The sequence below is a fragment of the Triplophysa dalaica genome, chromosome 14, assembly GCF_015846415.1.
Source record: "Triplophysa dalaica isolate WHDGS20190420 chromosome 14, ASM1584641v1, whole genome shotgun sequence".
In the NCBI taxonomy this organism is placed as follows: domain Eukaryota; kingdom Metazoa; phylum Chordata; class Actinopteri; order Cypriniformes; family Nemacheilidae; genus Triplophysa; species Triplophysa dalaica.
In genome coordinates, this window is record NC_079555.1 from 532,501 (window position 1) to 555,465 (window position 22,965).

The 22,965-nt window shown below is 39.4% G+C and overlaps 3 protein-coding genes across 5 annotated transcripts in view; 1 reads left to right on the forward strand and 2 right to left on the reverse strand.

Moving 5' to 3' along the window:
• The window catches only part of LOC130435178 (synaptotagmin-4), a 9,485-nt gene extending 978 nt beyond the window's left edge, over positions 1–8,507 (reverse strand). The window contains exons 1-4 of one of the 2 annotated variants that reach the window (XM_056765572.1): positions 8,478–8,507; positions 5,151–5,266; positions 2,421–3,361; positions 1,006–1,165 (exon numbers count right to left, since the gene is read on the reverse strand). In XM_056765572.1, the coding sequence (XP_056621550.1) occupies positions 1,006–1,165; positions 2,421–3,361; positions 5,151–5,265 (1,216 nt within the window). In that variant the 5' untranslated portion in view covers position 5,266; positions 8,478–8,507. Of the gene's footprint in view, positions 1–1,005; positions 1,166–2,420; positions 3,362–4,285; positions 4,407–5,150; positions 5,267–8,477 lie in introns of those variants that run through there. The other variant, XM_056765573.1, reaches the window with a different exon arrangement.
• Positions 8,508–8,810: 303 nt separating this feature from the next.
• LOC130435734 (semaphorin-4D) lies at positions 8,811–18,618 on the forward strand. 2 transcript variants are annotated; one of them, XM_056766544.1, is made up of 14 exons: positions 8,813–9,096; positions 9,673–9,800; positions 10,078–10,119; positions 10,969–11,067; positions 11,150–11,219; positions 12,267–12,362; positions 12,439–12,569; positions 12,990–13,162; positions 13,839–13,953; positions 14,652–14,826; positions 15,743–15,855; positions 16,531–16,676; positions 17,165–17,193; positions 17,584–18,618. In XM_056766544.1, the coding sequence occupies exons 1-14, from the start codon at positions 9,003–9,005 to the stop codon at positions 17,937–17,939; spliced, it is 1,767 nt and encodes a 588-aa protein (XP_056622522.1). In that variant the 5' UTR covers positions 8,813–9,002; the 3' UTR covers positions 17,940–18,618. The 2 variants fall into 2 exon arrangements, with proteins under 2 accessions (XP_056622523.1, XP_056622522.1); XM_056766545.1 differs by lacking the exon at positions 17,165–17,193 and having other exon boundaries at positions 8,811–9,096; positions 17,584–17,716.
• Positions 18,619–18,896: 278 nt separating this feature from the next.
• The window catches only part of si:dkey-205h23.1 (AT-rich interactive domain-containing protein 3B), a 30,077-nt gene continuing 26,008 nt past the window's right edge, over positions 18,897–22,965 (reverse strand). The window contains exons 6-9 of the mRNA XM_056766785.1: positions 22,623–22,888; positions 21,829–22,080; positions 21,621–21,713; positions 18,897–21,531 (exon numbers count right to left, since the gene is read on the reverse strand). Coding sequence (XP_056622763.1) covers positions 21,368–21,531; positions 21,621–21,713; positions 21,829–22,080; positions 22,623–22,888 — 775 coding nt within the window. The 3' untranslated portion in view covers positions 18,897–21,367. The remainder of the gene's footprint in view (positions 21,532–21,620; positions 21,714–21,828; positions 22,081–22,622; positions 22,889–22,965) is intronic.

Genomic DNA, 22,965 nt, shown 5'->3' on the forward strand with positions numbered 1-22,965 from the left:
ATAGACAGACACACATATATACACACACATACACATACACACACACACGCACACACACACAGAGAGAGAGACAGATAAACACATAGATAGATACACACACACACACACACACACACACACACACACACAGACAAACACATAGATTGCAGACGCGATTTCTTTAAGACTGCAAGGGAAGCTCAGCTTCCCCTATAATTGTCAAAAAATGAATGGTCAAATATATGTACTATTATGTTAACATTTTATTGACTAAAAATGCGTTAAACACGTTCATCTCGAACAAAAACAATTTCGTTCAGAATCAGCTACTTAGGTCGGCTGACTCGATTTCCTTCTCATTCAATCCCGTAGCGTACAGTGCATTACTCTGTTGAAGCACAGCGTCCATTGACTTCAATGGGGCTGCTTTAAACAGTTTTGTTCAGTGCTTAGAAACAAGACGGTCATTGGATAATGCTGCGATTATGTCCCGCCCACGGACGCTCAGCGTCTCTGGGATGAATGGAGGAGTGGGCTGGCCCGGACTCCGAGCGTCTGCGTGATGATTGGAGGGTCTGTCATCTCTTTTTAATCCACTTTTATGTCCTAAAACGCTTGTTATTTGGGGTCGACAGCTTATAAAAACTTATTTCTTGTTTTTTTTTTAGCTTGTTTGCTATACACATTGTCACATATCAGCTTTTAGACATTTTTTTTTTGTTATAAATCATAAATGACAAGGAGGCGGCAGCTTCTCGCAATGCAAAGAGACGGTTGTGTGGGCGTGGTCTTCAGATTATGACGCGTATCACTCTGTGTCTCCATTTCCAACTCAGTCCCATCGCGGATTTGCATGTGTAGTCGAAAGACAAACTGCTGCAACCTTCATCGTATATTTCACACAATTTCACACCACATTCATTGTTTCAGTTTAACATAATTCCCACATTTCCTCCCGTTGAGTTAAATATATATACACACACAGACAGACAGACAGACAGGATCAGACAGACAGACAGAGTTAACCTGGGTTTCCTGGAATCCTGGTGAGTTTGGGCAGGTTTTTAGCTTTTCTGATCATCACTTTCATGCGATGTGCCAGTGTCTGATACTGCAGGACAATCAGGACTTGACCGGGACAAAGCAAACTCTTGAGATGCCCCAGTGCATTCTGGGAACTCTGACTCTGAAACAAAATGTAAATGATGATTGAGATGAACTTGTTTACAGAAGTGAAGTGTTTATCTGACACTGGACCTCAACCCATCATCCATTTCAGTCAATTTCAAAGTTATTCAATTACATAAAATGTCCCTAAAATCAATTTATCAAACCACTGAATCAACAACATGCATAATATACACAAATAACTGAAGAGTCATCAGCACTACACACAAATACCACAACAAACATAGTTTGAGCATTACAGCAGCTGAACTGAACTAACTGGTCTTTATTTTTAAGTTGATTGTTTATTTTTTGATCACATTTTTCTATATTTGATGTTCTTGCACTGAAATGAGTTGTGATGCTGTTAAACTCAACTCTACTAACATGTTTTAGTTTGACTCTACACAACATCATTACAACACACATATCACACGCAGAGAGAAAGAGAGACACACACTCTCACACTCTCACTCCTAACCCACACAAACAGATACACAATCATGCACACACACACTGTTTATTTTTAAACCTTGCACTTCCACACAGTTATCAGCTGTCCAGTTGTTATCAGACTGTCTGATTTAACACCTAGTGGTTGACTTCTAACCTTCATCAGTCTCACTGTAAACAACACACAAGAGCAGCTCACTGACTCCTAAAGCGCCTTCATTTGTAAATCTCTTTGAATAAAAGAGCTGCTCAATAAATCAATCAATGTAGATGTTACGAGTCTGAGACAAATGATTCTTATACAGCTGCTTACAGATCCACACAAGCACACATATGTGAAAATATCAAATATGAAGAAATAAATGTGTGTGTGCATCTATCCTATCAGCTCAAGAGAGCTTTCCCATAAATAGTCCAGCCGTCTTCCCTACATTATCTCTACAAGTCTTTAACATCCCTCCACCACCCCGGCTCCTCTCCTCGAGCCTGCTTACTCTCGCAATACCCCGGGGGGTGCGCTCCGGGTTCAGGCTGGTTCCAGTGAGCTCAGGGCCCGCTCCCCGGACAGCAAGCCAAATACACATAGGGGGACTTTGTGAAGGATTCTGTTTACAGTGACGGTTCAGCTAAACATGAAAATTCTGTCACGTCATGTCAAACCTGTATGAGTTTCTTTCTTCTTCAGAACACAAAAGAAGATATTTTGAAGAATTAAACGACACTGACCTCCATTGACTTCCATTGTGTGAAAAAAAAAACTACTGAGACATTTCTCAAAATATCTTCTTCGGTGTTCAGGTGTGTATGAGGCGTGTGTGTACCTTCCTCGGTCTCCTGAAGGCAGGTTTGAGAGGATGATTGAAGGTGACGGTGGATCCGGGGTTCCAGTGGATTTCTGCACATGTCAGCTGAACTTCACCCACCGGCGTCTCTCTCAGACCAGAAAAGTCCCTGCAGGACACCGTCATCATGAGCGTGCACTCACAAATGTCCTCAGGTGTCACCTGAAGGATGAAAACCTGCGGCGGGGTGTCTGGACTGCGTCTGCGCGTGGAGCCGCTGTGCAGTGGTGCGGGGTGGACGGGGGGCAAACAAACCCTCACTGTGCTTCCGCTTGTTTTCTTCAAGCCTCGATAGAGACCCAGGACTGTGACGGTGAGTCTGCTCTCTGCTGGACTGAAGAACAGCGTGAAGTGAAGAGACGGGGTGGGTTTGAGGGCACTGGAGCCGTAATGTGTCATCGAGGAACGACAGGTCAGTCTGCTGCTTTCTGAACACGTGATGTTCTCTTCAGCCCTGGAGCCACTGCGGTCCGGCGCTCGCCGAGTCTTTGACACCAGGCTGAATTTGGGAATGATGGGGAGCGAGGAACGACCGCGGACGGCAGGTTTAGTGCGCGTGGAGGAGACGGTGGGAGAGCTGAGCCTCCGGAGCGAGAAACGGGACTTGTGTGGACCCTTGACTGCATAGAGAGAGAGAGGAGGAGACGGAGCAGACAGATCGTCTTCTGAAGGTGTTGAACCGCCGTCCATCACCTCACCGTCCAATTCCTCATACTGCTGTTTGATTGGCAGAGTGTTGATGGAGGGGGAGGGGCTTAGACTCACAGTCACGTGATCTGTGGGTAGGGAGGCTGGGGATAGCCCCGCCCCCTTGTCTTTTGAGGGACGGGCCTTTTGGTGCCACCAACAAATGATGCAGCAAATCACCAGACAGAAACAGAGAACAGCCAAACCAACAGCCAATAAGATCTGGAGATGGACTGTTAACACAAACACACAACCATCATGTCACATAATTATTACACGGTAGGTTGGAATGCTTGATTCTGATTGGCCAGTCGCAACATTTGCAGGTACGTTATTTCCAGATAACAACCGCTCAAAACTAATAACACACGGTGCCCTGGACGCACTAAATCCTTTTGACAGGTTTTTTTTTGACAAATGAAATATAAATATGTCTTTTAATAACATACATGACATTATATTTACAATTGATTAAACCAAAATTGCCTGTCCATGACGTTTGAAAGTCGTTTCTAACCTTGAAACCGAAAGCAAACGCGGAAGGTCGGCATTCGGTATTCGATTTTTAACAAATGTATTGTGTTGAAATTGCCATTAAGAATAAAAAACACTATTAAAACATTGTTAATTGTGAGGTTTTATTAACTAACACCTCTTCATAATAAAAGTGATAGCAACACAAGATTAAAATGTAATATAATATGGATCTGAATATAATATGCTTTAAGTATAAAAGTAAACTGTTCTTCACCACGACAAGCATTAGACAAACACAAAGACTCTTGTTTGTTTCCTGTGTTTCCCTTCTGTCATCATCAGTGATTTTATTAAAGACAGAGGAAATGACCACAGATCTGATCTGACTCTCGGTCACTTACAGGAATAATGTCCTTTATTCAGATAAAAGAGACTCAATAACAATGAAATATGAAGTCTATCCTGTGTGCAGTCTCTTAATAAACAAAGAGAAACACAGTCAAATATATTTCAACAGTTCAAATCATTAGACTTCTGCTGATATTCAGTAGCTATAATATAGTAAAAATCCACGATTTACTTCTCAATGCTTATCTAAACATACAGAATACAGAAATATATGATTATATCTAAACTGTCTGTAAAAATATCTTACATTTCATAATAATGATTTCACTTACCTTCAACTTCCACATTCATGTTGTTCATATTTATATATTTCATAATACAAGAATTACATAGGAGATGACTAAATCTCTGCAGTCCTGCTGTCTATAAAGTGTGCTGACACGAAGCTCGCGCACACTCCTCATCAGACTAAGCAGAGCGTGAACGCGCGTTAGCCGCGCGCGCACATCGATGCGCTTTCCCGCTGATGCGTGATGACACGCGACGAGAACAATCACAGAGACCGTGAGATCTTTGCTCTCTTCACATATCCACACTTAAGGCTCGCTTTAAAACTTTATCAGCTTTAAACAGAAGATTAAAAGAGTAAATTGAGGCTATTCTTTCGAAAAAATGTGAACTTTAAGATAATCAAAAATATTGAGATGGCACAACATTTCGCAAAACATTATTCCTATTCAGCTGCTTCACAAAACAGCTTATAAATCTTAACAAAATATTCTAAGAGAAAAACATGTTATCCGAATTTCCATTTGATCAAATGTGCATTTACATTTCTATGATTTTGTTCCAGCAGATATTCTCAATGTTGCAATATCATGAACTAATAATATGTCAGGCTTTTCTATTTGTTTATATTCTTTGTCTCTAACGGAAATGTTTAGAATATAATTTGTAATATAATAAAAATCTGTTTTGTTCTTCACTTGACATGCTGGCTACAGACCCTGAATGATATCATCTTGCATGTAGTGATGTCATAGTTTGATAAAGCATGAGTAAATTCCTTTAGCTCGTCTGATGTTGGTGTTCTGTCACAGATCACAGGTGAGTTTTCCAGAGGACATACTGATATCACAGCACGTGTTGAGAGCGTCAAGTGCAGAAGTGAGAGAGGAGGATGATGAGAGCACGTACCTTCCAGGTGTTTGGTCACGAGCACCTGTATGAGGAGGCTGGTGAGGATGAGACCCTTACAGAAGAACAGCACTACAGACAGACAGACGGGCTGCACGTCACCACCGTTCTCCATCCTGAGGCTCAGAATCACAAAAACCAAATTACAACTCTTTGTGCTCTCTCACTCTCTCTCTCTCTCACTCTTGCCCTCCTTCTCTCTCTCTCTCTCTCTCTCTCTCTTTCTTTCTCTCTCTCTTGCCCTCTCTCTCACTTTCTCGCGCCCTCTTTCTCTCTCTCTCAGGACTGGCAGGGAACTGAAACTTGTCAAGTTTATTCTGCAGCTCTAGAGTATTTTATGTGGCACTGATCCATTTTGTCTGCTCTATTGCAGTAAAAGTCCTGCTGTAGGCCTGAAGCGCTCACAGGATTAAAGTGTGTGTGTGTTTCATCAGACTGCAGTTTTCCTGTTAAACTGGCAGGTACTGGAATGCAGCATCTTCTCATTTTAATGTGAATGTGTTTCAGTGTTTGCTTTGGAAAGGATAGGAGTTTGGCCCCCTGACAACAAAATGCAAAACGCAGAACATATAAAGCTACATGAAATGAAATAAAAGAGAGGTACAGAAAGACACCAAGACAAGAGAACAGGCACAAGTAAGGGTTGATCAACAAGAGGAGACACAGAGTGAGGCTGCGGACACAACACAGCACAAAAACACACAAATAAACAACAACGTGTGAAAATGGCAATCACTAACTGAACCAATCAACCAATAAACACGGATGTGACCATTTTTTTGACTAATTTAGTGTTTCTTATTATGAGATAAAAAGCAGTTTAACAATCTCTGGATTATTCACCAATTAAATATGTAACACTTCGTTTTACTACGAAATTATATGTAATATCTAATTATATAGTGAAGTCAAGTCAGATTTGTTTATTTTATTTGTATTGTATCAAAGCAGCTGTGCCCACAAAACAAAACACATGTTAGCTAAACGTAGATTAAATATAGATAAAACCTTAAAAGTAGTAGTCTAACATACACTGGAAAGCTTTCCGCAACATCTCGCGAGACCCGAGCAAAAAGTTTCATTATTCACATCTAGAACATGATGCATGATGGGATATGCTTAGTCCTAATATTGCTCCGAAGCTAGTGTGTGTTTAGTGTGTGTTAAGCGCACTGCCCTTTGGCATTTTTGAGACATTGGACACTTGCGCTCTTCCTTCATGTCGCGTGCACGCGCTCTCAAGTGGCCAAGACAACAAGTGGGGGTAATGAGACGCAGCATTATAGTCTCCGTGAACCGGAATTTGCAATCGTTTATTACTTCCGTATTCTGACACATTTCCGAAAGGAGTTTCATTGGAGAAAATGTATGGGACGTGGCTTGCGTTTTTCACTGCGAATTGATTGGATGTGTAAAGCAACTGTTGCGTTGATTTTGTCAGCAGACTGACAGTTGAAGGGGAGGAGTTAACGGATGCTCCGCCCAAGCCGTCTAATTTACGTCATTTGAGATGGATAATCATTTCCGGGCGGAAGTGCATTTTCAGAATTTGATTGAAGATTATGAGTGAACATGAATTGAAAAAAAATATGACCCACATTAATAAGCTGTTTACTATAAATGCTGCAATATTTCATGAAAAAATATGAATTGTCGTTGTTATGTTCACTGGAGCTTTAAGGGGATAGTTCACCCATAAATGAAAATTCTGTCATCATTTACTCGATTGTTTCAAACCTGTATACAAAAAGGAAGATATTAGGAAGAATGTCAGTAACCAAACAGAACTCATCCCCCATTGGCTCCCATTGTATTTTTTTATTTTTTATTTAACCTTTATTTTTCTCATAGACATTAAAATAAATCTCTTCATCCAGGTAGTCCTTGCCAAAAAGACCGTACAAAACTTCACGTAAACATATAACACACAAAACAGATTATAAACAGACAACGCCAAAAAACAATAATCACGAATCAACAGATGAATTAAAACAGCAACATGATTCGTTCATTTTACACAGAAAAAAAAAGAAGGAGACTCAACCATTAAAAGACGATTCTCGTGTTCTGAATGTACACTATGCACTTTAATTTAATTCCCATTGACGATCTGGTGCTATAGTGTTTTTACACAGACATAAATGACTAGTAATGTAAGTTGGTAGCATTCCCAGCAATGCCTTTTCTATGTATATTAATATATGTGATTTCCTTCTTTGATATAAGGAGCTCTAACCTATTTAATTATTCAACAAACGATGATGAGTACGTGAGCAAGCATTTGTTATAAAACGCAATGCAGCACGATAAATACAATTTAGCATTTCAGTAAATATATAGAAGCATGCATATAAATAATAGGCTAATCTTGGTTTTAGTCTTTTCAATAAGTGATCAACATGAACCTCAAATGCCAACGTTTCTTCTATCCATATTCCTAGATATTTGTGAGATGTCAATAGTAAGGATAGACTTTACTACGACACTAAGCGACAATATGCATTAGGTATATCATGCAGACTTGCAGTCATATTATAACTGAACTGTGAACAATAAAGCTTTTTTCCATTTATATACATATTTGTCTTTGTTGTGAAGACAGGAACTACCCATGATACTACATGTTGACAATGAGTCACTTTTTAAACACTTTTAAAATGTTATCCTGATTTATACTACAACATCGTCTGATAAAGTCACCGTACATCGACATTAATGAGTGGTTGTTATTTTCTCCTGTAGTGCCCAATCTCCGCCAACAAACTTTGTTCATGTTCGTGTACCCAAACAAACTTACATTCTGTGTTGTACTCGTTAATCGCCCGAGTTTCAGTAAACTGAATGTTTAGTTTATCCGCCGCGCACATACTGAACACAATAGATGCCGAAGAACGACCTTCTCTAACTGAATGAACGCTGAGCACCTTTTGTGGACATTACATATAGTGTCAACATCACAAAACTGTAACCGGTGTGTTCGCGACTGTGTGTGACACGGGACCTGAATGACAGGATCGGTGGCTATTGTGGCCGTTAATGTTCACATCATGACAGGTCGCTTAAAATATAACAATGAATGAGAAACGGCTTCGGTGTGTTAGATGCAGTGTGTGACGTCCTATGTAACAAGCTAACGTTAACTAAGTAACGTTTTAATCGCTAACATAGCAGATTCATGAAAAAATACATCGGTAATCAGCATTTTTTTAAACAACTAATTTATAAATGAATCAGCTGGAACTACATTAAAGAGAATCACTTCATTTAAAGTGAATAAAATATCCTTCTTACTGGAGTTCAACAAACAATGATGAACTGAGTTCATACCTGACTGAATGTGTTGCGCGCAATGCTCAGACGAGATGAACGTGGAGAGCAGGCATTGGGTCAAACCATTGTGAGAGGCAGGGGAGGGGGAACTCAACAGTTTCTAAATTTAAAACGCATTTTTGCTTTTGTATTTTCTACTAATTACACAATTAGATTAGATTAAAATAAATATACTTATGACAATAGCGAGTTTAATTGATCAGGGGGGGGACAACCCTCGGATAGAGGGGGACATTTCCCCTCCGTCCCCCCCCGGGATTTACGCCCATGCCTGAGGGTGAGTAAATTATGACAGAATTTTTATTAATGAGTGAACTATCACTTTAAGTCACTTATTTAGTGCAGGTTGACATTTAGAAATATTAGATGCCTCAGTTTGGATGGTTTGATGCGATGTTGTTATAATCCTAATGTGTCCTCTCATGTGATTGGCTCTCTCCGATGTGAGTCGGCTGTTCTGGTTCATAGCAGAAGTGAATATAAGAACACACTGAGATCTAAAGTTTATTAACTCGTGTAAAGATGAGTCTGAAGTGTGTGTATGTGCTCTTCATATGGATTATATGTGTTCACTCGACACGACGTCATGACGCTCGAGTTATAGACACCGATCGAGGTAAAACGATATTTTTTGAAGTACATTTATTTTTATTTTATTCTCTCAAAGTTAATCGTTATATGACGACAGTATTATGTCAAATGATCCAAATGTTGTTTTAGTTTGTAAAATAGGCACAAAAGAGGCCAAACTCGCAGATTAAAGCATCATTATGAACACAACAGAACTTGATTGTTTCCCGTTACATGTTTATTTGTTCATTTATTTTGGAGCGAGATAAGAAAATAAGGAAGTAAATACTGCTTTCAACACTTCTTCTATTCTCAGACAGTGTTCAATAAAATTAAATACACAATAAATGGTAGAATAAAAGTAGAAAGAGGAACACATTTTTTTATTTGAATTGAATAAAAATAAGATTAGGCGAACTGTATCATCTGAACAATTTACAGCGACAATAAAAAAGGTCAATATAGGTTATACATATGCATTAAGTTTTAATAAAGGTCCTCCCAGTCTGTAGGACACATCATATCAAGTCAGTTTATATGTATATGCATAAATAAATAGGTATAAAGTAAAATAGCCTATGAATAAAGGGATTTATAAGGATATTGTTTCCGTTCGTCTCAGGTGTTTTTCGCTATTCTATTGGAAACAGAGGTGATAGTGATTTCATTAAACTGGTCAAGAGCTCCACAAATGGATCAGTTTGGGTTGCAGATCAAGAGAACCTCTATCCCATTAACACAACAACACAGGTATCTTATATAATGCTTATAATGATTCCCACCTAATCCATCATGGTTTCCATATACATTATTATGCAAAGACATTCCTCACATAACTGCTGTAAATGCAAAATATGATGTGAACAGAACTCTTCAATGCAAATGAAAAGAAACACTAAAAATGATATTACACATATTATTCAAATGAATGTGGGGAGTTCTTCATGTGATATTAGTGGTGTGTGTTATCTTATATCATTCAGACATGTGTAAGTCAAACGCCTCATGTCTGTTTCTGTGTGATTAGGGGAAGCCACCTCAGATGAATGATCAATGTGAAGAAAACTCTGTAAGTATCAAGAATTTTATACAAATTCAGTTTTCTGAACTCTGAAGTTACAGACGAATCAAGGCTGAAAACTTAAGTAACATTACATAAAGAATGATGTGATTTGTAATATCTCAAAGTAAATAAATATATTGAAACAGTTTCACGGATTCACAGATATGAACCAATATCCGTTTATGGAAGTTGTGTCACTCGGCAGCCATGTCTTCTTTTTTTTACTTTTATTGACACTTCAGCAGACATACCATAAAACTCGGCGGCCATGTCTGCAACGCACCTGGGCAGCTTTTTATGTCATATGGTCCTATCTCCTTGAACGGTGGAACTCAATGAATGTTGTCACTCTGAAGAGCCCTTTGAGGGTGATATGTCCCAGTTAGGACGCAGGGCGGCTTTTCTTTCTGGAAGGCGGTTTTCTTGGTGAAAGCGGCTATATTGAGAGTTTCACTCCCAGCCGGTTATCACTAAATCCTTGGCATTTGGAGTCAGATCCTTGTTGGTTTTGACTTAATCCTTGGTGTTTCAAGTTTTACGAAACCTGTCCCCTAACTCACACTCTAACCTCACTTTAACCTTCTAAACTACCCGTGATGTTAAACTTGCCAAAAACACGGTTGCGTGATGACATGTGACTCAAAACACTTAAGGATTGAGTGAGAGACATTCCTCACCATTTATTCATTCTAATGGCAGTGATGCATCTTGTTAAAGTATTATCTTTAAATGACCTTAAGGAAGTTAACACATTTGTGTCATCATGTTCTAATCACAACCTGTTTAGAAATAATAGGAATAAACTCATGACATTTCTCTGAATAATCACAGAGGATGTGATGTGTTGATTTACAGAAGTGCAAGTACACAATCTCTCTAGTCAGAGACGGGCTGGATGAAAATCTCCTGTTGGCCTGCAGATCTAATGAAGAAGAAACTAAGTGTTATAATCTGGTGGGTCTTGTTTTCTCTCTTAATATTTATCATCCACTGTTCACTACAATGATGCTGATTCATGACGTGTGTTTTATTCTAGAACTCAAGTTATTCTGTCAGCTTTCAGTTTGATTATAGCATCGACATTCACGAACCTTCATTACTTATTGGTGAGTACTTTAAGAGAAGATGAACACGCAGGCCAAAGAGCGTTCATACATTTGCATGAGTTATCATTTATTTGATAATTATAGGGAGCTGTTGGCTGTTCATGTTTAATGGTGTGTTTTCAATAACTGTGTGACATCTGACTTTTACTGATACTTAAAAAATCGAGACATTATGTGAGTGAGTCGAAGGTTCAGGTGTGAAGTTTGCAGAAGTGTTGTGTTACACTCACAGATTAATGCTCTGCAAGAAATCACTTTCTTACTTAGTATTTTGGCCTCTAAAATTCTTGAATTAAGATGGTTTTTCCTGATGAACAAGAATACCTAAAAGAAATGAAGTCTTGTTTTCAAAAATATGAATATGTGCTTAAAGAGCCACAACACACTTAACAACATTTATTTAGATGTAAACAAAGTTGGTTGAGTTGCACATCATAAAAATCAATGTTAGAAACTGTAAGTTATTAAACTGGTGAAATTTAGTTGATATCAGGGCCTTGTGACTGAAGCGGCCGTCTCTCATGCCGGAACCTTCCATGGTTTTTAACGGCTCTTCTCACAGCATTCACGCCCAGGTTTCCTGACGCTTTAACACCAGGAAAAAAAATCTGCCGATGGGGTAATAAAATAATCTTGAATTAAAATGACCTTTTTCTTAGTCACTAAATGAAAGATTATTCTTCTTACCCCATTTGCAGATTTTTTCGCTTGTTTTAAGCACAAATTCACTAACATTTCATAATTTTTGTCTAAAAACAAAAAATAATTTTCTTGGGTCATTTTGCTTATCAATAAAAAGCTTCTTGACTCAAGAATTTGTAGAAATTTGTTCTGGAAAACAAGACAAAAATAAGTCATTTTTTGCAGTGTGTTGAGGAAATGATGGAGGAAGTGAAAAGCAGATGTTTAAGAACGAATGTGAAACGGCACAACCTAAAGAACATCATTCAAATGTTCACATTTTCTGTCATTTTCTGCTACCTGTGATCATCCAGTATTAGTAAGAGTTTATGATTGTGGGTCATGTGATGTTCTGTCATCGGTCAGGCGATATGCTGTACTTTACCAAATCTAATTCGGGACTGTACAGAATAAACCGAAAGGACTGGAGAGATAATATCTGGCCACATCCCACTGCAACAGGTGAGAAGAAACAACAAGACCAGACCAACGCAGAACACAAGGACACCAACACTCATGTTTTCTCTCGCATGTTTAGAGACGTACGTGAAGCTGATGGCCAGTCAAGACAACACAAAGGTTTTTTCATTCTTCACAGAGAGACACAGAAGTGTCGGTGGAGACTGTGAATCTGGTCTGTGGATTCCACGCGTGTCTCAGATCTGCACGGTGAGCAGAAGTCACGCAGACGCCGGCGTACATGTCTCAATCGTCAACAGTTTTATTTTCATGACCGCTCTGTTATCAGATCTGTTATCAGACACGACACAAAAGATAGAAGATGGTTTGTCATTATGTGTCAATATAGGCGCCCCTAACACTCATTCACTTAAACAGGTCACACTTTACACATTTCTTAAAAACACAACCCTGAGCAGCTGACTGTCTTGTGAGGAAGTTCATGAGGAAGACAAACAACACAAACATCAGCACAGTTTAACATACAGAACACTGCAGCAGCCACACACAGATCTCACTGACAACAGCTTAGCGTTGTTGTGTTAGTGCTGACAGCAACTCTTGAACTGAATATTCAGTGTTTGTATTCACATGAAACGCAATGAAAGTAGAACCTGATGCGTTTTTTAGAATGACAAAGGAGGATCTAAAGACGTTCTTCAGTCCAGCTGGACGTCTAAGATTAACGCCCGTCTGTACTGCGGGGGGGTGGAGGGAGAACAGCCCTTCTCTAACATTGTCGACGTGGACACTATTAAAACACACAATGACGTCAAGATCTATGTCCTCTTCAGAAACTTCTGGTAAGTGAAAACATGAATTCATGCTCGGATGTGAGAGGAATGATTTATTGAGAATGTGTGTGTGTGTGTCCTCATTTAGATAAGTAAAGTAAATGTGTGTGTGTGTGTCATATGACATCACATGATGTTTTTATAAATCACCATAAACCAGAATAGTCACACTGATCCTGGTGTATGTGTTGTTAAAAGTTTAGTATCTGTGTGTCATGTGACTGTCTGACAACTTTAGCTGTGTCTCTCTTCCACACGCACACACAGTATAAATGACAAGTTGCAGTGTTTGTGTGTTTCTGTACAATGAACAATGGTGTTAATCATGCTACAGCAGTGGTTCTCAAACAGGGGGGCCCAAGATGTATCCGGGGGGCCAATGGTTTTGTGGCGTTTATGAAGGATATAAATATATCATAGATTTTATGCAATCAATCATCAGAAACACAAGACCACCAGACAAAAGAATCAATGGTCCAGCATTGTGTAACTGAATATTTATATGGGGGGGCCGCAATGGGCCACTAAATGGAAGAAGTTTGAGAACCCCTGCCCTACAGGCCACAGTAGACTGCAGGGTGTCAGTTGTCTCCATGATTCAAGTCGATTAATAATCAAACATATATTATGTTTATTCTGTCTATTGGTCCCCACAAAGTAAACAAACTCTGTGTGTGTGTTTCAGGAACATGAGTGCAGTGTGTGTTTACAACATGAGTGAAATCAACAGCGTCTTCAATTCCTCTGAATTCATGGAGATGAAGAACATAAAGGCTCCAGAGGGTCATCGGCCTGGACAGGTGACATTTATACCTGACTGTGTTTAAGGGCTGGGAATTGAAAATCTATTTGAATTCTGGAATGTGAATCGAAAATGTCAGTTCCTCTTATCAGTTCATGTGTGCACGCTTTTAGAATTGTGCATGATTGATGCTGATAACTCAATTAAAGCCTTTATGAAAATGAGCCATATTTTAACTATAGTAACACACATATATGTATGTCTTTGTGTGTGTCTATATTACAAACCAGTCAATAAGCAGGCGAAATGACAGCACAGGTTGATATCTAAATGTTTTTTTCGTTTTTGACAACTTTGGAATCGATTAGAATCCGAATCGATAAGCAGAATCGGGATCGAGAAAAATTTCAAAAGATTCCCAACCTAGAACGGAACAAACCAATCCATCTCGTTTAAACATTAACATGATATAGATACATCACATCACATCACTGCTGTCATTTATGGCCCAACACTACTCACATCCCATAATACCCTCTGATAGACAGCTGGATGCCTGAAATTAGTGAGCTAGCCTGATAAAACTCAATACTGTAGAGGTTGCCGTTGTTTCCTGTCTCCATGGTAACATCAGCTCATTCATTCAGCTCTGATTGGTTGATTGGAATGCAGGATTGTGGGTACTTCATTACACATTCTGCATTGAATCACATGACAGTGAAGACTGAAGAAGTTTCTCTGATGTCTGGTGTTTAGTGTGTTGATGACAGCACCCGTCTGAGAGCTGGTGTCTTGAGGTTTATGAAGGAGGGTCCTGAGGTGAAGGACAGGATCATGCCAGAGACCAGACCTCTGATTTTTCATCATCATCACTACACACACATAAAAGTGGACACAATAAAAAAGACTACTGTACTTTATCTGGCTCTGGGTATGTATCACACACACACACGCATGTGCACACAGGCACACACACAACCAAACACAAACAGACACATGCTTCAGATGCATTGACACGTCAGCCATCTTGGAACAGTCAACATTTGAGTAGTCTGAGTCACTCACAATAAAAACACATTGTTACAACATTGTGCAGCCTCTGGTATAAAAAAGAGATTTAAATTCCAAATTTATAATAATGTTTGTTTCTACACGACAGCACATAAGATTTGATATTCAGGGATGTGTTGCAGACACACAGTGCTCTTGAGTGTTCACGGACTGTTCCAATATGACAGACGACTTACAGCCCATAGAAACATCTGATAGCGAGGCATCTGTGTGTTTCTGTGCTGCTGATACTTTAATGACGGAGCAGACTATAATTGTGACTATCATTTCACAAAGTGTAAGAGTCCGAGGCGGTTATATGTGTTTCACATGTGTGTTATTTCATCACTGTGTGTTGTAAGCACTTCTAGCATAGAGAGGTGTAATCATTGAAGATGTGAAATGTGTAAGAACCCTGATGGTGAGAGCACTTCCTCCTATAGTTTCAACATGACTTGAGCCATTAACTTCAACATCATTTCCTCATGTGACGCTCGCATCAAGAAACTGCCGTTGTGTGTGTGTGTCACATGTGTGTGTACATGACACAGTTGTGTCAGTCAGGTGATGTGAGTTACACACAAAACATCAGGATTTACACAACACCATGTGTGTGGAGAACACAAGACACTTTGTGTGTGTGTGTATTGTTGTGATCATAGAAACTAAACACAATCACTGTAGAGCGCTCAGATCAGTGACTTCTGAGGGTTCACTAAACAGACAGCAGACTAGGTCTGATATGAGCACTTTAAACATGTGCACGGCATAAATATCACATGATGTTCTCCTCACAGAAAGCGGCGGGGTTCATAAAGTCCTGGAAGATCAGCCCGTCTTCATCATCGCTGAGTTTCGGCCGTTTCCATACAGGACTCACATCAGCAGCATGCTGTTAGACACGTCTGAGGTAACACAAAACAACACAACATCATTGACACCAGCGCATTAGCCTCATAATTGTGTACATCTCTTTCACTCTCGTTTTAAAATCAACTATGGTTCTACACTGCAAAAAATGACATTCTTACCAAACATTTTGTCTTGTTTTTAGTCCAATTATCTAAAACTTCTTCAATCAACATACAATAACTTGACCAGAAAAATATATTTAGTCTTGTTTTATGAAAAGTAATACAAGAATAAAGTAAATTTATGGGTAAAACAAGGCAAAAATCTGCCAATGGGGTGAGAAAAATAAACTTTGTTTGACCTTTTTCTCAAGTACCAAATTGGCAGATTTTTGGGATTGTTTTTTACCGTAAATCTACTTGGTTCTTATATTTTTCTCCTTAAAACGAGACTAAATATCTAAGGTCCAAGAAAGTGCATCTTGATGTAAGAAGGGTTAGATATTTGTGCTACAAAACAAGACAAAAACACTTTTTGCAGTGTACTATCAGTTTTTAAAACTAAAACACCACGACTGTCATTATCAATATGCCAATCATGGTTACTACACCTTAACTCCTGAATTAATGAAAATAGAGGAAATGTATTACAAACATTATAAATGAAACCAGGCAAAATTCATTGGAAATCTGTAATGTGCATGTATGTGGGGGTCTTGTGTTGTGTTTCTCAGAAGCGTCTGTATGTGAGTTCTGCTAAGGAGGTGATTCACATTGACCTTCAGATGTGTCATGTGTATGGAGATGACTATGAGAAATGTTTAATATCCAGAGACCCTTACTGTGGTTGGAACGGTTCTCAGTGTGCCCCCGTCTCACAGTAAGATCTCTCTCTCACTGACACCTCATGTGGGTTTAAAGCAACGCTTCACCCAGAAATGATTCCTATTGACTAGGAAAGTCAAGGGGACGTTTTTTGGACGATCTATTACTTAAACACTAGTGTTTGTTATAGGTTAACATCATACACATTAATAACCCAATAATGCAGAATAATGCAGAAACCACGCACACCCTGACACTTCTCTTCTAGAGAAGAACACAGGAAATCTAATTTAAGACACACTATCACAGAATATTTCATTTCCTAGAGAAGAGACCACACACACCCCCACACACCCACACACCCACCCACACATACATGCACCAACGCACCAACTAACACTTAAAAAGGGTAAAAACCACCACGCACACGCACGCACTCACACATCCACTTTAACTGTGTGTGTTAAATGTAAGTGTAACACACAAACACAAGTCTCAGATTCACCTGTAATCATGCGTGTCATCTCATCTCTCATCTCACAGAAACTCAGTCCAGGAAGCGACATTTGGTGGTGAGTTTAGATTATTTCATGTTTCACATTGTGTAAATTTGACAGATTAAAACATCTGCTAAATGAATACATGTAAATGCACGGTTACCCAACTGACTCAAGATTTGGCTTCGGGATATTCACAGTTTTTGCCTGTGAACCAAAATCATAAATCCAGTTTGGGCCGTTTAATCGTCCTGTTGTGTTGAAATGATCTGTGAAGCATCTCAAAAGCAACAGACGAGACAAACTGTGAGGCATAAAACAGAAGTTTCACACCACAGCTATCAGCCACCATCACAACACAGATAGAAGTCTCTAAAGCAAGTCCATGACTAACTCACAATGAGTGAAAGGACACACCGACTGCATGTTTAATATGTATTGATCTGTCACGTGTGTGTTTGTCAGATTTACCTGAAGTGGCTCAATCTAAGCGTGAAACAGACGGCAGAGTGCCCGTGTCCATCGTCCCAGCCTCCTCCAGATATTACCTGCACTGCCCGACCATTTCACGTCACGCCTCATACCACTGGTACCGCGGTAACACCCGTCTGGAGTGTGTTCGGAGCCTTAACGCCTGTTTGTATCTCATTGAGAGTATGAATGAGACTCATGAAGGTTCATACAGGTGTGAATCCACAGAAGGTAATTATCAAGGAATCATCACCAGATATGAGCTCAGGATGAACGCATCACCAACTCTTACGGTCAACACCGCACTTGTACCATGTTTATTACTTCTGCTGACTCACCTGCTCTCATAGAGACATCAAACCCTTCCAATCCACCCTTTAACAAAACAATAATGTGTTAGTCAAAATATACATGTTGATCCAATGTGCCATAGGAGGCTGAAGAACATCATTCGGTCTGTGAATATCTGTCATGATGTAACAGGGTGAGGAGTTTTAGCACTTCTGTCATTCTTACCATCGGTGTTTTCTTCCATTTACATAATTCATCACTTTTAATGTATTATCAGAATAACCTAACCTACTTTCAGAACGCAGGTTATCAAACATGAAATCATTCTGTCTTTTTAAATGTACAGTTTGCTAAGGATTGAAAGTCGTATTTATTTCCTTTGTGCGAGTGAAAAATGTGCAATAAGACCTTCCCCACTGTGACTACTTGTGTTTTATTCATTATGAGATCAGATATTTTTCTATTTTATATGGCTGTTATCATTTATCTTGTATTTATTGCTCTTTGAATAAAAGAGTAAAATGTTAGGAATATTTGACATAACAAATGTAGGAGTAAAATCCAGCAAACTCACACACACACGCACACGCACAAGTGTTATAGAAATTAACTTGTGACCCCTTTCTCTCTTTCTAAAGGTCATGAGTTTTTAGAAAAGTTCTCAATGTGTGATCAATGTTCAGGACATCTTTCGTCATTTATTTTCCACCTGTCTAAATAAAACGTTCTTAGTTTCAAGTTTTGTTTGATTTTATTTGATTTTTTCATGAGCGCTGTTTTTATGAAGTAGCTTTGTCAGCTCTTGTTACATGAAGTCTAAAATGTTTGTCAATAGACATATTGCATTAAAGTTTTTGTACACTGAAATCACAGGAAATCCATCTGAGGAACGTTTAGAAACATCAGAAGTTTTCACAACATCTGTTTCCTTGTCTTACAGAATGCTGGCAGTTCTTTCTGATGTGTTCACTGCCAAAGTGAAAAACAATTTCCTTAAAAGCCCCAAATTTCATTAATCCACCATCATGTCGATCCAAACCCGCACACTATGACTGCTTCTGTTCAAAACATAAATCATTCATATAACAAATGAGTCATCTTCTTCGGTTTAGTCACATACGTTTGAAACAACATGACAGTAAACATGTCAGATTGAATTCTCATCTATAAAGGTTTAAAAGCACAATAAGAAAATTAAACACAGAGTCAAGCTCACAGATTAAGAGATACAACTTTATCTTCCCGTACATGTTTAAAACCCTGAGAGCCGCCAACAAAACTCCATGTGTCACATTCACATCACACCATTGTTTTTACAACATCAGTAATATTGTGGTCATCGTAACATTATAACCGTACAAAAATATGCACAAGCCCACTGGACATGTATTCAGTGATGAACTGTACATCTCTTAACAAACAAAAACTGAAAATAACAAAACTGAAGTGAAATGAGGTAATGAAGAATAATCTGAAGAGACTTCCTGAGTGAAACACACATAACAACAACAACAAAAACACAACTGATCGCTTTCACATCAACATCAGATTTCACACAGACACAGACAATCATGATAATCATTTAAAACTAAACATCTGGACTCTCGTAGACAGACGCACATTTTCACCTTAAAGTCAAAAGAAGATTAAGGCATCTGCATAAAGAAAATAAAGCTGATTTAAACATAATAACAACATTACTTTACCCATTCTCATTACTAATGCTGAACATGAGTTTCAGTTCAGTGATATAAACCACACGAGAAAATCTCATGGGAAAAGCGAGAGAGAGAGAGAGAGAGAGATGACCTGTCAAAAGTTTTTTCTAGCATACTGGTCAGCAAAAAGTCTCTTTTCAGTATTTTTTTCCTTTTTTAAATTAAGTCACATCAAGCTGAGAAGCAAAATGACAAAATCAATGCTTTAAAGTTTATTCTAGTGTGTTTTTAAATAAATGTTTTTATGAAGCATTATATAAAAGGTTTGTTGTTTTAAGTACAAGCTTTATTCATTTTGATAAGTTCAAGAGGTAAAACATATAATTTTATTTGTAAATATGTCACTTTGTACTGTTTAGCGTGTTGTGGATAAAAGTATCTGCCAAATGAATAAATGTAACACAAATGTAAATGTAGTTCTCAAGTACACGTGTCTTTAGATATTTGTACTCGGGGCAAAATAAGACGAGAACACTACACAACACTTCACATTCTCACAGACGGCAGCAGACAAACACATGTGCCGTTTATAGACGTGAAGTTTCTGAAAGGCATACAGTCATCATTGCTTGGTCACATGACTGATGACATCATCAGTGATAATTCCTGTGAAGTCACAAACCCTCCGTCCACCTGAACATCAATGTCTGAAATCAACACCAGTTTAACGGAGCGTCTGTGATGATCTTTGGAAAACTAGCCGTATAAAAACACAAGGCAGGTTCAGTTTGGTTGAGAGGGTTAAAACATCTGATTGTACAAATGCAAATCATCACATTGATGAACTGATTCTCTCATGAACGCGAGAGAGAGATGCTTCACATATGAAGAGCAAGAAACAAAACATCAGGACCTGACAGAAGCATTCATCAGAATTTACTGGCCATACGTCATATAAAACAAACAAAGAATAAGATCATAAGAGCCGGTAAAAATCATGTGATATAAAACACATCACATTCTGCTTCGCTTGTGATGGATGAATCTCATCACAACATTCACATTACACGACAAAATGAGAGAGAAATTACATTTCGCGCATGGAAATGAAACTCATTTACCACAATTTTTACAGATCTTTACACATTCTCATAACTGAGATGATCAAATATTGCTTTGTGATTTATACTGTAGAGAATCTGCTGAAATATAATTTCCCTGTGAAGTTGAGTTTGAGATGAAATGTTTTTATGAGACGCACCGAACGTGGGTCTAACTTCTGAGACACACAGCGACTGATATTATTACAAAAACGTTTATAAAACTTTGTGTGATTTCTGAAGGATGGCGCCTCAGTGAGTGTGATCTCACTGTCAGCAGGTTGACAGAGACCTGAATGCATGGAACAGTAAGTGACCGCATCCCGTCTTCCTGAATCAAATCAAATCTGACCATTTAAAAAAAACTAAAAGTCAAAAAATCATGAGGTGAGATTCAGTTGAAATGTTGAGGTATATATAAAAGACAATAAATTGCAAAACACACACACAAACTTTATCTGAATAAAAATCTTTAAGTCAGCGTTTGGCTGAATGTCGTGATTGTATTGAGCATTGAACACATTCAGTCTGACACACAAACACAACAGACGCATGAAAATCATTCTGGTGATGGAAATCATCTGTTCAGTGTGTGTTTCGTTGAGTTTTCACATCAGTGTGCGTCTGTGTGTTAGTGCACTTTTTACATCACAGGTGTGTTCTTAATGTGTTGGAGAGTCACAGCTGACAGGAGAAGTGAGGTAGTGGGCGGTCGCTGAATCAGATGGGTTATGGGGAGCCACTGGTGCTCCGCCCATTAGAGGAGGAAGCGGGGCTTTGGCCGGGGGCGGGGATAGGGAAGGAAAACAGCCCAGTGGGTCCAGAAGGCGGCGCTGTAGCACCAAGAGACACATTCACACCCGCGGCTGCTGACTTCTGTGCAAATAGAGTTCCTGTGACACAGAGACAGATGTGGATGTGGGCCCTCAGAACACTACACTATTACACTTAAAGATGACGTCTATGTAGGGCCCTCGCTCACCTGAGTAAATGATGCCGTTGACCTCCACAGACATGCTGATGCCAGCAGCTCCAGAAGAAGAAATGCTGATGGACAGATCACGCTTCTCATCCACTGCACGACAAAACAACCGCATCAGTAACACACACACACACACATAGAGAGACACACATAGAGAGACACACACACACGCACACACACACACACACACAAAGAGACAGGCTCTGACCGTGGGGCGGAGCTGGCAGACGCAGGTTCATGGGTATGTGTGATGTCATAGCGAGCAGGTTTTGCTGAAGGGCTTGATGCAGACGCCTCTGCTGCTCCTCGGCCAGTCGTAGCATCTTTCTCTCGGGTGCTTCCGTCTCCAGTTTCTCTCTGAGCTGCTCCAGCATGGCGGCTCGCGCCAGACCCGAATGCTGCTGACCCAGAGCCATAGACAGGGACGATCGCCCGGCCAACAGAGAGGGAACAGCGTCCTCTACAGGAGACAAACTTTACATCAGAACAAACTAATCTTCTGTCAAACACATAAAAATGATGCAGATGAAGATGTGTTCTGTTCCACAGAAAGACAAACACACACCCTTCACATGAAGACTTTGTGTCCAAAATGAGATCACTTTTCACAAATCATGTTTTTTGAGTTATTATGCAGTTACCAACTGCAGTTTGATTGATATTAATTGGAATGCAAATAAAGACATGTTGTTTGACATTATTTTGAAACAGAGTTATCTTCAAATATTCTGTTTGTGTCTCTGATATGTTTGGTGAGCTCACAGACGTATTCATGTCATAATCACACAATGTTTCAAATCACTGAAGTGTATAGTGAGTGAAGCTGCACTTCATGTAGATGTGTACAGGAGGCGCTCCAACACACACAATACAACAACTGAACAACAGTCATAAGAGAATGATCACAGTCTGTGTGTAAACACTGCTCATCATGAGAACATGAATCATTCACATCAGTTCTTTTAAAACAACACAAAACCTCAGAATGGATTAGTCACTGACCGAGTCCTTTCTTCAGTGTCGACCCCGGAGACGTCTGGAGGCCATTTGAGTTCCCCGCAGCCCCCATACTCAGAGCTGACAGATGCATTGTGGGTGGGGAGAGGATGTGATGGGCGGAGCTGGGGGAGGGGCTAAAGCGGAACAGGCTGTTACTGTAGCTGGGTCGACGGCCCTCACGCCGGTTACTGTCGATGGCCGTCTGAAGCTCGGTGGGAGAACTCAGAGCTTTCCGCTCACACTCAAATGGGTAAAGATACTTCATGTATCTGTCACAGAAGAAAACATCAACACAACATTAACACAACATCAATACAACATCAACACAACATTAACACAAGGGCTG